The 12164-nt window shown below is 50.4% G+C and overlaps 1 protein-coding gene across 2 annotated transcripts in view; it reads right to left on the reverse strand.

The window, feature by feature from the left end:
* Positions 1 to 388: 388 nt before the first annotated feature.
* Slc8a2 (solute carrier family 8 member A2) overlaps positions 389 to 12164 on the reverse strand; it is a 30057-nt gene continuing 18281 nt past the window's right edge. The window contains exons 5-10 of one of the 2 annotated variants that reach the window (XM_021166777.3): positions 10025 to 10128; positions 9879 to 9896; positions 7529 to 7653; positions 7178 to 7277; positions 3078 to 3356; positions 389 to 1734 (exon numbers count right to left, since the gene is read on the reverse strand). In XM_021166777.3, the coding sequence (XP_021022436.1) occupies positions 1358 to 1734; positions 3078 to 3356; positions 7178 to 7277; positions 7529 to 7653; positions 9879 to 9896; positions 10025 to 10128 (1003 nt within the window). In that variant the 3' untranslated portion in view covers positions 389 to 1357. The remainder of the gene's footprint in view (positions 1735 to 3077; positions 3357 to 7177; positions 7278 to 7528; positions 7654 to 9878; positions 9897 to 10024; positions 10129 to 12164) is intronic. The other variant, XM_029480078.2, reaches the window with a different exon arrangement.

Here is a 12164-nt window from a genome sequence, read left to right on the forward strand (position 1 = left end):
CCCCAACTTCCCACGGGAGGACTGTTCAGGCAGAATTTCAAAGTTTTATGGCAGTTTTTACAGAAACCACAGAGAAGGGACATCAAGTGATGCTGATGAGCAAGGGGTGAGAAGGGCAGTGGGTAATGGGTTTGATGCACAAATGGACAAGAAAATGCAAAAATAATAACTTAGGGAAAGCAGAAGGCTGTGAGGGTGGCAGGGTCACCTAAGGTCGCAAGGAGTGGGCAGCACTCCCCGTTCCCCAAGGATGTCTTTTTTGGGCAGGAAACATCAACAGTAAGAAAATGCAGGTGGCCTACCAACAGATGTATGGCCTGCAAAGTTAAAAATGCCCACCCAGCCCCCCTCCCACCCTCCCCTCCACCCCCGCCCCCCAACAGGCAGAGATGTGGCAGCATTTGCTGGCTTGTAGCATTGGTCCTCTGGGACCCTCGGTCTCCTCTTCGAGGGTCCTGCCCAGATTGGCTGGCACTGAGAGCAAAATAAACCTTCTAGACTAGAGTATTTTCGTTAACCCTTCTAGAATACTGTCAGGGGAGGTCAAGTGGGCTCCCTTTGATTCTCAGTCTCATCCACTAAGCCGGTTCTCAAGGCTGAGTGAGTCCTACTGCCCTCTCAGAAGGGAAAGTCTGTCAACGCCCCTTTCCCCAAGACATGCACCCTCCCATGCCCCCCTCCCCAAACACACTATATACACACACAGGCTCCTCCCTCCAAGGCGTGGCTAGGCTCTCAGAGGTAGTGGAGGGTGAGTAGGGCGCTGGAATGTCAGAAGTAGTGGGTTCAAGATGTGCCTCCTCTGGCTAAGCCTGGGGGACAGATACTCCAAACGTCCCTCCTCCATCTCCAAGCCTCTGAGTGGATAAATCAGGGAAGGTGCGTGCCTTTCTCCCTGCCCCCCACCCCACACAAACCCCTATCCCTTTCCCTGGGGCCTGCAAGGGAGCTCCCTGAGGGTTGGGGTGGTAAGGGCAGAGATGGATGGCGTCCTGGGATGGCACAGCCTCCCTCTGAGGTACCTAGGGAGATGTTCTAAGACCTGGGGGCACAGGTGGAAGTTCGTGGCTTGAGGGAGGGACACGAGAAGATAGAATCAGGCTCGGTGTCTAGGGAGACAGAGAAGTAGTGTCTGGCCAGGGGACTCGGGTTTAACTCACAAAGGAAGGGCTAAAGGGGATGCATCTGAGAAGGGAGGGCAAAGGATGGGATTCCAGGGGGAAAGGGAGGCTGATCCCAGGAAGAAGGCTGAGGAGGAAGAGCCTAGGAAGCGCCCAGGCTGAGTCTGGGTAGAGAGACCGGTGGGTCCAAGAGCAAATGCCACCAAGTCCCCACACTCAGGGCGGTGGCTAGGGCCCTAGAAGCCCCGGATGTGGCAGTAAGCCTCCAGGCTGGAGAAGAGAATGTAGAGGAACCAGAGGCCCAGGAAGAGGGCGGTGGTGGCCAGCTTGGGTCCCCGCGGGCCGCCCAGCTCGCCGCCGATCTGTGGCCGGCGCCGGTACAACAGCACTGCGATGCACACGAAGGCGAAGACGGTGAACAGCGTGACCGAGAAGGCCAGCGTGCCTGCACGCACCTCGAAGGGGCGACCCTGCACCGCCCAGTACACCGCTGCCACCGACCAGGCCACACCCAGGCCCAGGAACACGTTCACAGCATTGGAGCCGGTCACGTTACCGATGGACGCGTCGGCACACTGGTCCTGCAGCGCGGCCACCTTGCTGGCGAACGTGTCTACAGGGACAAGACAGAGGGGAGGGGGGTGCGGTGTGAGAGGCTGCGTGACGTCCCCAGACCATTGCCTACTTCCTTTGGGATCGGTCTTCATGCAGTAAGCTTCACTGTCTGTAGAACGCTTCTTTGGGACTTTTGTGCAACCAGTAGGCTCCACCGCCTACTCTCAATGGCATCCAGCTTGCTTTTTGTAAAGCTGGCATTGAGCTCTCGTCTAGGGGCTCACTTTTTAACTTTGGAGGAGCTGCTGCTGCCCAGCCCTCTTCCCATCACAGCCCGTCAGGAAACAGCAATGGGTCCCCACATGTGCGCTCCCTGTTGATGATGGCATTTTGTTCCAAATGTACTATCCTTCCCAAGAGGTTTGCTGGGGTCCAGACAATCATGGCCTCAGCCTCCCTACAGGACACAAGGCACTGCCCTGTTTCTGGGGCATGTTCACCCTTATACTGTCTGCTCTCTACTCTCATCTGAGTCGATTTAGCCAGGGTGGTATGCATACCTGCACTCCTAGCACTTGGGAGGCTGAAGAAAGAGGATCACTATGAGTATGGGGCCAGCCTGGACTACATAGTTGATTCCAGGGCAACCAAGACTACAAATTGAGACCCTATCTCAAAACAAAAACCAATAAACAAAACAAAACTAAAACAAAAAACGTGTGGTGGTATATGCCTATAATCCAAACACTTGGAGGTAGAGGCAAGATGGTCAGGAGTTCGAGGCCAGGTTCTTCTACATAATGAGTTCTAGACCAGCTTGGACTACCTGAAACCCTCTATAACAAAACAAAACAAAACAAAACAAAACAAAACAAAACAAAAGGTGAGATGGCTCCCTGGGTGTAAGTATAGCATATGGATCCTCGTTTGGATCCCAGTGTCTATATAAAAGGCTGGGCATTGAGCTGGTAAGATGTCTCAGCGGGTAAAGGCACTTGCCACAAAGCATGATGACCTGAGTCTGACCCCTAACACCCACATAGTGGAATAAGAATGCCTTGAAGCTGCTCTCTGATCTATGTCCATGCACCTCTGAGAGGGTTCCACCACCCACCACACGGAACTATGACATCACCTGGGCAGGGCCTGTCTCTATGGAGCTCCCCACACACAATGGGTTTTGTGAGGTTTTCCAGGAACACTGAGACCATTTCCAACCCCGGAGGGCCTCCCCTTCTTCCTAGAGAGTCTGTGACTGCTTTTTATCATTTCCTGCCACTTTAGTCCCCTGTGACCCCTTCCCTGGCCGCTCTGGGGTGGGGAAAGCCAGCACACTATACCCACAGGGCCCCTCCCTGGCCCTGGCATGGTTTTCTACAAAGCAGCCTCACGAAGTGTTACCAGGGATGGAGGTGCCCAGGGCTACGAAGACCACGGCATTGACTGAGTCCTTGAGGCCCACGGTGCATCCAAAGTGTGAGGCCAGGTCTCCGATGAGGGCAGTGAGCACACCAATAACCAGGATGCAGACACCAAAGCAGGCCCAGCCATTGCAGTACTCCGTGGGTGGAACGCAGGCGAATAGAACTTTCCAGAATACCGTCAGGAAGTGCATCACGTAGTCAAAGCAGGATGGCAGCCGCTCCTCACGGGGTCCATCCTCATCCTCCTCCTCGTCCCCTGTGGGCACATGACCCAGCTGGGGCACACATCATGCCTCAGACTTCCTTGCTTACACAGCTCCATTGTTAGGCTTCCAGACAGTTCCACATGAACTGCTTTCCCAGCATGCCTTGCAGCTAAGAAAATGTTGGTCTGAGATGAATATATTTATTTTCTCAGAATCCCTTGCAGCTAAGAGAGTGTTGGGCCCAGGTAAATGTAATTTCCCCAAATTCCTAGCAGCTAAGAGTATTGGGCTGAGGGAAGCTCATTTGCTTTCTCAGATTTACAGCTAAAAAAAATAAATATTGAGCTTAAGAAAATTTGGTTTCCCAGAATCCTTTGCAGCTGACAATGTTAGAGAAAAGTAAATATACTTACTTTCCCAGAATTCCTTGCTAAGGGAGTGTTGGGTCCAGGTCAATTTACTAACTTCCCCAGCATCCCTTGCAGCCAAAAGAGTGTTGAGCACAGATAAATCCATTTACTTTCCCAGAACCCCTCAAAGCTAGAGGAGGCCATAAATCTCTTTCTAAAATCACTCGGTGTCTCACAAACCCTGACCACTAGAGATGACCATGTCTTGAGCTAAAAATAGTCATTTCCTCAAAAGTCCTCAAAACCACCGACAGCCATCTGTACAGCTAGAAATAATCACTGCAGTGGCCTGGGGCTCTGGCTCAGAGGTAGACTGCCTGCCTAGAATGTGAAAGGGCCTGAGTTCCATCCTTAGCATCATGGACCAAACGCACACCAAGATTTCACAGTCGCCTTAACACAACTGGCTTTCCCAGAGTCTCCAGGAGCAAGATAGAGACAAACACCCAGCTAAAATTAGCTAAGCTCCCAGAATTCCTTGAGGTTAGTAACAGCCATGTCCTCAGATAAAAATATGCACTCTCGCCGGGCGTGGTGGTGCACGCCTTTAATCCCAGCACTCGGGAGGCAGAGAGGCAGAGAGGCAGAGAGGCAGGTGGATTTCTGAGTTCGAGGCCAGCCTGGTCTACAGCGTGAGTTCCAGGACAGCCAGGGCTATACAGAGAAACCCTATCTCGAAAAACAAACAAAAAAACACTCTCCCAGAATTCCCCTGCTTGTAGTAATGCTAAAATACATAGTTTCCCATAATCCCTTGCAACAGTGGGTCACTCTCTCCTCTGCTTCTCTGGAAATAAGACAAAAGGAGAGATTCTGAAATGTTCTAGCTCCCTTGGTACAGGCACCCTGCATGTGTTTATATTCTGAGCTTTGCAAAGAGTCCCATCCTGTCCTTTACTGTGACCAGATTGGCTTTTAGTACCCAGACATTTGTGTGATTTGAGAGCCTAGAAGTATCTGGAACCCTCATCCTGAGTTGATAAGCAGGAGGTGATGAGTGTGAAACAGAGCAGGCTCTCGGGTGCCAAATATTATAGTTGGAAGGGTGCTGGTAAGGAAGGTGGCCAGCGGCCAGCAGGCAGGAAGACAAGGCAAGGCTAAGCCAGCTGCCAAATCCTGAAGCCACATGCCAGGGTTTGCAATTATAAATCCCCAAGTTTTCTCTCTAAGAAGCAGGAGATCCCTTGCAGCAGTGGAGGAAGAGCGGGGCCCTGCCCCCACCGTCGGACACAACATCCAGCTTGCTCTCTCTTTTCTAACTTCTTACTTAACCGCTGGCTAGCTGAAGAAATAAAACCTTGACTCTGTGCGTATCCAAGTGTGCTTTGTGGTTTCTGAGTTCTTCAAGACAAAACTTTTAGTTTCAACCACAAGTAAAATGGAAATCAGAAACAAAAATGGAAAACCCAGCAGACACACCCCAGCCTTTCTGGCCCCACCTACTTTCTATGTTGTTCCTACTAGGACTGCGGACTTGACACTTTGAGGTGCAGGGGCTACTCTGCAATGATGAGGGCAAAAGTTTAGAATAAGAAGGCAAAAGAGGAGCCAGACCCAGGCATGCTGGGCATGTGCTTAGTCTCAGTACTTGGGAAGCAGGGGCAGGAGGATACCTGTGAGTTTGAGGCTGGTCTACATGGGCTGTTCAAGGCTAACCAGAACTACATAACGAGACCTTGTCTTGATAGATAGATAGATAGATAGATAGATAGATAGATAGATAGATAGATAGATTGATTGACAGACAGATAGACAGACAGATAGATAGATAGATAGATAGATAGACAGACAGATAGATAGACTTGTTGTACCTGAACTGTACTGAGACAGCTGAGGCCAGTGCAGACAGGCAGACTGCCTCACTTAGAGTTTTCCTTCTCTGCTCCAGACTCCACCATGGCTTACTACTGCCCTAGCATCCAGACTCGGCTGCTCTCTAGCATCATGGCCAACCCCTTTCTCATACCCCAAGTTAATCACCATCTCCAAACATTAGACTTGCATCCTTGGTGTTCCCTCTAAACACTCAGACTTCTGTCCTTGGTGTTCCCTCCAAACACCCAGACTTCTATCCTTGGTGCTCCCTCCAAACACCCAGACTTCTGTCTGTAGTGCTCCATCCAAAAACCAACACTTCTGTCCTCAGTGCTCCCTCCAAACACTCAGACTTCCATCCTTGATGCTTCCTCCAAACACCCACACTTCCATCCTTGGTGCTCCTTCCAAACATCCACCCTTACTTCCAGGCCAGGCCTGAAGCTTCATGTGGGCTCATGGGGTCGCTCCTCCTATGTCTGTCGTCCCTGGGGTTGTCACTGTTTTGTGACATGTCTGTCTTTTCCCCTGTGTAGTGAACTCTACAGGGCTAGAGCCAGGGCCAGGGCCAGGGCTGCCTCAGCCATTTCTTCATCTGGTCTCCCACACAAACAGCGTCTCCCTCAGACACATTAAAAATTGTGGCTTCAGAGGGCTGTGCCAACCACACTGGCATCTCTATGCTAATCTTGTATCTCCACAGCCCTAACTTTGAACTTCACCCAATGTTTCTTTTTATTTTTTACATTTATTTGTTTAGAGAGAGAGAGAGAGAGAGAGAGTGAGTGAGCATGTGTGTGTGCGTGTGTGTGTAAATCAAAGGAAAACTGCAGGAGTCGGCTCTCTCCTGCTACCTGAGTCCCAGGAATCACACTTGCGTCATCAGGCTTGGCAGCCGTCACTTTTACCTGCTGAGTCACCTCTGCCTAACATTTTCTTTAACCATCATTCCTGGCATATTAGTCTCTCCAGTTGAGGCCTCCCAGAAGGAAACTTGGTACTATGTATGAGAGGGAGTCCTGAATTTCAGCTTCAGAGCTCATAAACTGTTTGAGAGATTTGGGGCAGCCCTTTCCTCTATCTGAGCCTCAGTTTACCTATCTGTGACACAAAGGGCCCCGTGTAAATTTCCAAGATAGAATCCGTGGATTCAGCGGCCATTGTACTTCTGGCCACACGAGGGCGCCGTAGATCCGCGGGAGAACTAAGAAGGGTGAGGCCCACAAGCAGGTGGGAAAGAGTCAGGTGCCCTGGTGACTGTGTCCATGGCAACCGAGGAGGGATGGGTGTAGGGGTGTGTGTGTCTGTAGACCCACTGCTATTTCACTTATCTATCCTCTAACTTCTTAATGCTACTACGGTAAAGTCGGGGTTGGTCCCCCACCTACCTTGTGTGGAAGGCGAAGCTGAGCCTTCATCCAGTCTCCCAGCAGCTGGGACCACTGCAGTGTCAACTCTCTCCTTTCTGTTTCCACCTGCCTCTCCCTTTCTGGCTCTCCGCAAAGAGATGGGATGTTCATTCTCTGCCCGACAACTGCTCCCCATCTGCTTCTTCACCAACCCCACTCCGTGTCCTTTTGTGTGTCCCTTTGTATCTCTGTCTCTTCATTACCCCCCTTCACTTTCGCCCTGTCCCCTTAACTTACCTGCGCTTACAGTAACTGCCTCTATAAACTGCTCCCTCCATGAGTGAGTCCCAATCACCAAGGCCAGGTTCGTTTTCTTTATGAGTTTATCCACCGTGTTCTAGGAAAGAGAGGGTGAAGGGAGCAATCAGTTTCACAGCATCCCAGGGTGGTGTGGTTGGGGGCTGTGGGGCTGTCTCTACATTCCCTGTCCAGGAAGGTAACCATGTGCGTTCCACAGTGCTGAAGCTGGACCCCTCGGTGGTCCCCACCTTTGAGATTTGCATTGCTTTTCTGAATCTCATCTCTCCACCTACCCACCCAACATAGCTCAGGCCAGGCTTCAGGGAAGGGAAGGCCGGGGAAAGTCACCTTAAAATCATAAGACTCCTCAATGATGACCTCAAGGCGATTGTTCTCCCCAAGAACTGGCTTGCCCATCTCTGCTATCCTCTGGGCCTCCTCCTGCTCTGCAGTCATCTTCTTGTCTCCATTCCCTGCAGCATGAGGGATGGAGGTTAGATGCTCAGGAGGTATGCCTAACAGGGCCAGTAACACTCTCTTCTGTCTGGGACATTGGTGAACTCGTCCAGCTCCCTCTAACCACCTGCTCCCTCAGCCCATGAAATTCTAGGAGCACACTCTGGGTTCATATGTCGGAGGGTGTGTGGCCTCAGGCGATGCATTACTAGCTTGTCTGCTTCATATTTTGTACATCGATGGGTACCTATCTCATATAATCCCAAATGCCACTCTAATGTCATGCACCCTGCACCCAGCCCTAGGCCTCACTTCCAGTTCCACTCCTGGATATCACTAGCAACAAAACTTGGCTATGTGGCAGAGATAGCTACCAGTTCACCCAAGTCTGTGAGCAAATAGCTGGACTATATCCCCCAGCATTTCTTGCAGCTGGGTACTGCCATGTGACTGAATTAGAGGCAACAGCATTGTGGAAGAAGTGATGGAGTGGTGAGCCCCTTCAGGATCTCCCTTGTGGATCTGGAAATGTTCTTGCCCAATTGCCCACAGGCAGTAGAGACAACATCAAACAGCTCAATAGCAGGTGAAGGCACAGTATGGAAATGTCACACAACGAAAGAAAATCACGCCGGGCAGTGGTGGCGCATGCCTTTAATCCCAGCACTTGGGAGGCAGAGGCAGAGGCAGGCAGATTTCTGAGTTTGAGGTCAGCCTGGTCTACAAAGTGAGTTCCAGGACAGCCAGGGCTACACAGAGAAACCCTGTCTGGGGGAGGGGCGGGGGGGGGTTAGAAAAGAAAAGAAAATTACCTGCATCAAAGGAATACTCACAAACTTTGACTAACAACAAATAAAGTACTGAAGCAATCACTTGCTACTTTTTTTGGGTAACAAATAGGCATTGTTAGACTCTTTTGTTACATCAGCTTACAGGACCTCTCAAAACATCTTAATCTCAGGCAAGTCCTGACTGTATGCTACAGTGCAGATCTTGCTTCTAAACTGTCACTATATCCAAGCTACTGGCTCCTACCTCAACTCCGACAGCCAACTTGGTATCATTTCCTTTTTTCCCCCTCCTTGATGCAGTGACTGTTTTGAGACAGGGCCTCTATATATCTCTGGTTGACCTCAAACTATTTAGACCAGGCTAGCTTTCAACTCACAGAGATCTATGCCTCTGCCTCTGCCTTGCCTCCTGCCTCTGCCTCTGCCTCTCTGCCTCTCCTCTCTCTGCCTCTCTGCCTCTGCCTCTCTGCCTCACCTCCTACCTCTGCCTCTGTCTCTGCCTCTCCTCTCTCTGCCTCTCTGCCCCTCTGCCCCTCTGCCCCTCTGCCCCTCTGCCTCTCTCTCTGCCTCTCTGCCTCTCTCTCTGCCTCTCTCTCTGCCTCTGCCTCTGCTTCTGTCTCTGCCTCCCTCCCAAGTGCTTGGATTAAAGGCATGGGCTACTAAGTCTGTCTTTTTTTCTTTCTGGTAGCTCAGGCTAGACTCAAACTCTCTATGTAGCTGAGGATGACCTTGAGCTTCTGAATCCATCTCTTTCATCCCCCAAATGCAGGGATTACAGTCCTGCACTACCACAGTGCTGGGATGGGACCACTGGACAGGCAAGCCACTGACTGAGAGGTCCTCAGCCTTCCTGACCCCACTTCTAACTCAAAATCTTCAAATTCCAACTTCCATTTTAAAATTTAGTGTGCGTGTGTGTGTGTGTGTGTGTGTGTGTGTGTGCAGGTATGCAGGTGTCTGAGGAGGCCAGAAGGGTATGTCAGATACATGGAGTTACACATGGCTGTAAGCAACTCAGGGTGGATGATGGAACTGAGCTTGAGGCTCCTGGAAGAGCAGCCAGTGCTTTTAACAGCTGAACCATCTGTTCCACCTCAGTTTTAGCATAAACAGCGACTCCAGTTCTAATTTAACCCCACCTTAATCCTGGACTGCAGCCTCCATTTCAATTCTTGTCTTGGCCCAGCAGGAAGATGGATCTCATGCCCCAAACCTACCCTGTGACAGTCCTAACCAATGCCACACCGATTCATACATGCCACAAACTCAAATCTGATTTTACAACTCAGTGTCTGCAATCTTTGATTATACTTGCCAGCTTGAATGCCACAACCCATCCCAGTCCCAGCTGGCTCCAATCTTTTCCCATCTCTCACCTCCAACCTGCCCCAAGCCCAACCCTGGGGCTGCAATGGTTCCTCCCCTCCACACCCAGAGGTCCCTTCACTCACCTTGGTTGAGTAGCAGAGCTGGGGAGAGACAGAGACAGGGACACAATGAGAGAGTCGCTTCTCCTCAAAGCTCAGGCTCTGAGCCCCCCGGGGCCCCCAACCCTAGACCCCCTGCTTCTTCCCATAGCCACCTCTTCACCCCTCACCTGAGATGCCTCGCTTAAGCCACTGGGGCTGGCCCAGCTCAATGAAGAAGTTGTCCTTCTTCTCATACTCTTCGTCATCCACTATCTTGACCTGAAGAGTTTTCCTGGGGTGGGGGAGGCACAGTGCAGAAGGAAAGCGTAAGTCCCTCCAACACAGCTACCTTAGAAATGATGTCACTGGCTGCTGGGGGAGTTTAGACAGTCACTCCTTTAGGGTCATGACTTTGTCCCCACTTGTTAGAAACAACCCTAACCCCAAAGATTCAACATGTCTGGGTCCTGGAAGGAGCTGGGATGATGGCTCAGTTAATAAAGAGCTTGTCATGAAACCATGAGGACTGGAGTTCGATCCCCATCTCGGCAGGATGTCATGTCTGGGGGGGGGGGTAGAGACAGGCCATCCAGCCTAGTCTAATTGGTGAGCTCAAGACCAATGGAATCTGTTTCAAAAGAAGTGAACAGTGTCTCTGAGGATGATGTGTGAGATTGCTCTCTGCCCTCCACACATATGAGCACACACATGTACACATTAAGGAAAAAAAAAAACAAAAACAAAACACTGGGTTTGAAATCCCAACTACTTGAGAGGCTGAGGCAAGGGTGTTACCATAAGATCAAGTTCAGCCTGAGTTACAGAGAAAAGGGAAAGAAGGAAGGAAGAAAGGAAGGAAACATTTAAGTCTAACAGTACAAAATACCTGCAGCTTCCCACCCTCCGTTCTGACCACATTTGGAAGATCAGCCTAATGTGCCCAGTTTTTTTCCAGCATCTCTGTTCCCGTGGTAACCAGGGTGAGGCAAGGAATAGTCCAATGTTACCTGTCCCCTTAAGGCACTGAACCCACGTACCTCCTACCCCTCCTTGCAATCTCCAAGCCTCACACCAAGGAATGCTCACAGATTGGGTGCCAGCAACTCTTGGCTAGAGGAACAGTGTATGTAGCCAGCCCCATAAGGCCTGGCCCCAGATCCCAGCCACACAAACACCCCACCCACGCAGTCACCAATAGAGGAAGCTCCACCAGTCACCCGCCCACATGCACAGCCATCCCCCTGCAGCGCATGATCTCAGGGAACAGATGCCTGTTCGTTTGAGAGACACCCCCAGCACAGCCTGAGACAGACACTGTCACCCTGTGAGACCCTTTTAATGCTCCTCCATGGACCTTGCTCTTTTGTTATTAAATTACTTTTTGTTTCTGTGAGACAGTGTGTTACTATTTAGCCCAGGCTGGTCTAGAACTCACTAGGTAGCCCATACTGCCTTGAAATTCACTACCCCCTGCCTCTGTTTCTAAAATCTGGGGTGTCAGGCATGTGTTATCACTCCAGGCTTAGATTCCTCTCTTTATACCACTGGCTGTCTGTGTACACTCCCCCACCACGTGTCTCTCTTTGCATGTCAGCCTCTCTGACCACCATCATCTCCCTGCCTTTCTCTTCGGCTCTGTATCTCCCTGCCTTTGTCTCTTTCCTGTCTGCCCTTTTTCATCTGTGTTCTTTCCTCTTTGTCTTTGTCTCTCAGGGGCTCCCAAATGAAATAAAGTTAACACAGTGATGCAGAAGACTTCTAATCAGGCAATAATTCAATCACCATGTCTCAGCAGGTGAACCTACACAGCACACAGAGACACGGTCATGTAAGGACAGACACCCACCTCCACACTTTGGGTTTAAAATTATTTACTTGAAACAGGGTCCCCTGAGCTGGAGAGGTGGCTCAGCAGGTAAGAGCACTTACTGCTCTTCTGAAGGTCCTGAGTTCAAATCCCAGCAACCACATGGTGGCTCACAACCACCAGTAATGAGATCTGATGCCCTCTTCTGGCACATCTGAAGACAACTACAGTGTACTTATGTATAATAATAAATAAATCTTTGGGTCAGAGCTAGCGGGGCTGACTGGAGCGAATAGAGGTCCTAAAAATTCAATTCCCAACAACCACATGAGGGCTCACAATCATCTGTACAGCTACAGAGTACTCACATACATTAAATAAATAAATAAATAAATAAATAAATAAATAAATAAATAAATAAATAAATCTTTAAAGAAGAAACAGGGTCCCATGTAGCCCAGGCTGGCCTCAGACTCCACGTGAAGGCCTGGCAGTGTGGCTCAGTGAGTGAGGGCACTTGC

This window comes from Mus caroli, unplaced genomic scaffold (assembly GCF_978045245.1).
Source record: "Mus caroli unplaced genomic scaffold, Mus_caroli_1 scaffold_8, whole genome shotgun sequence".
In the NCBI taxonomy this organism is placed as follows: Eukaryota; Metazoa; Chordata; class Mammalia; order Rodentia; family Muridae; genus Mus; species Mus caroli.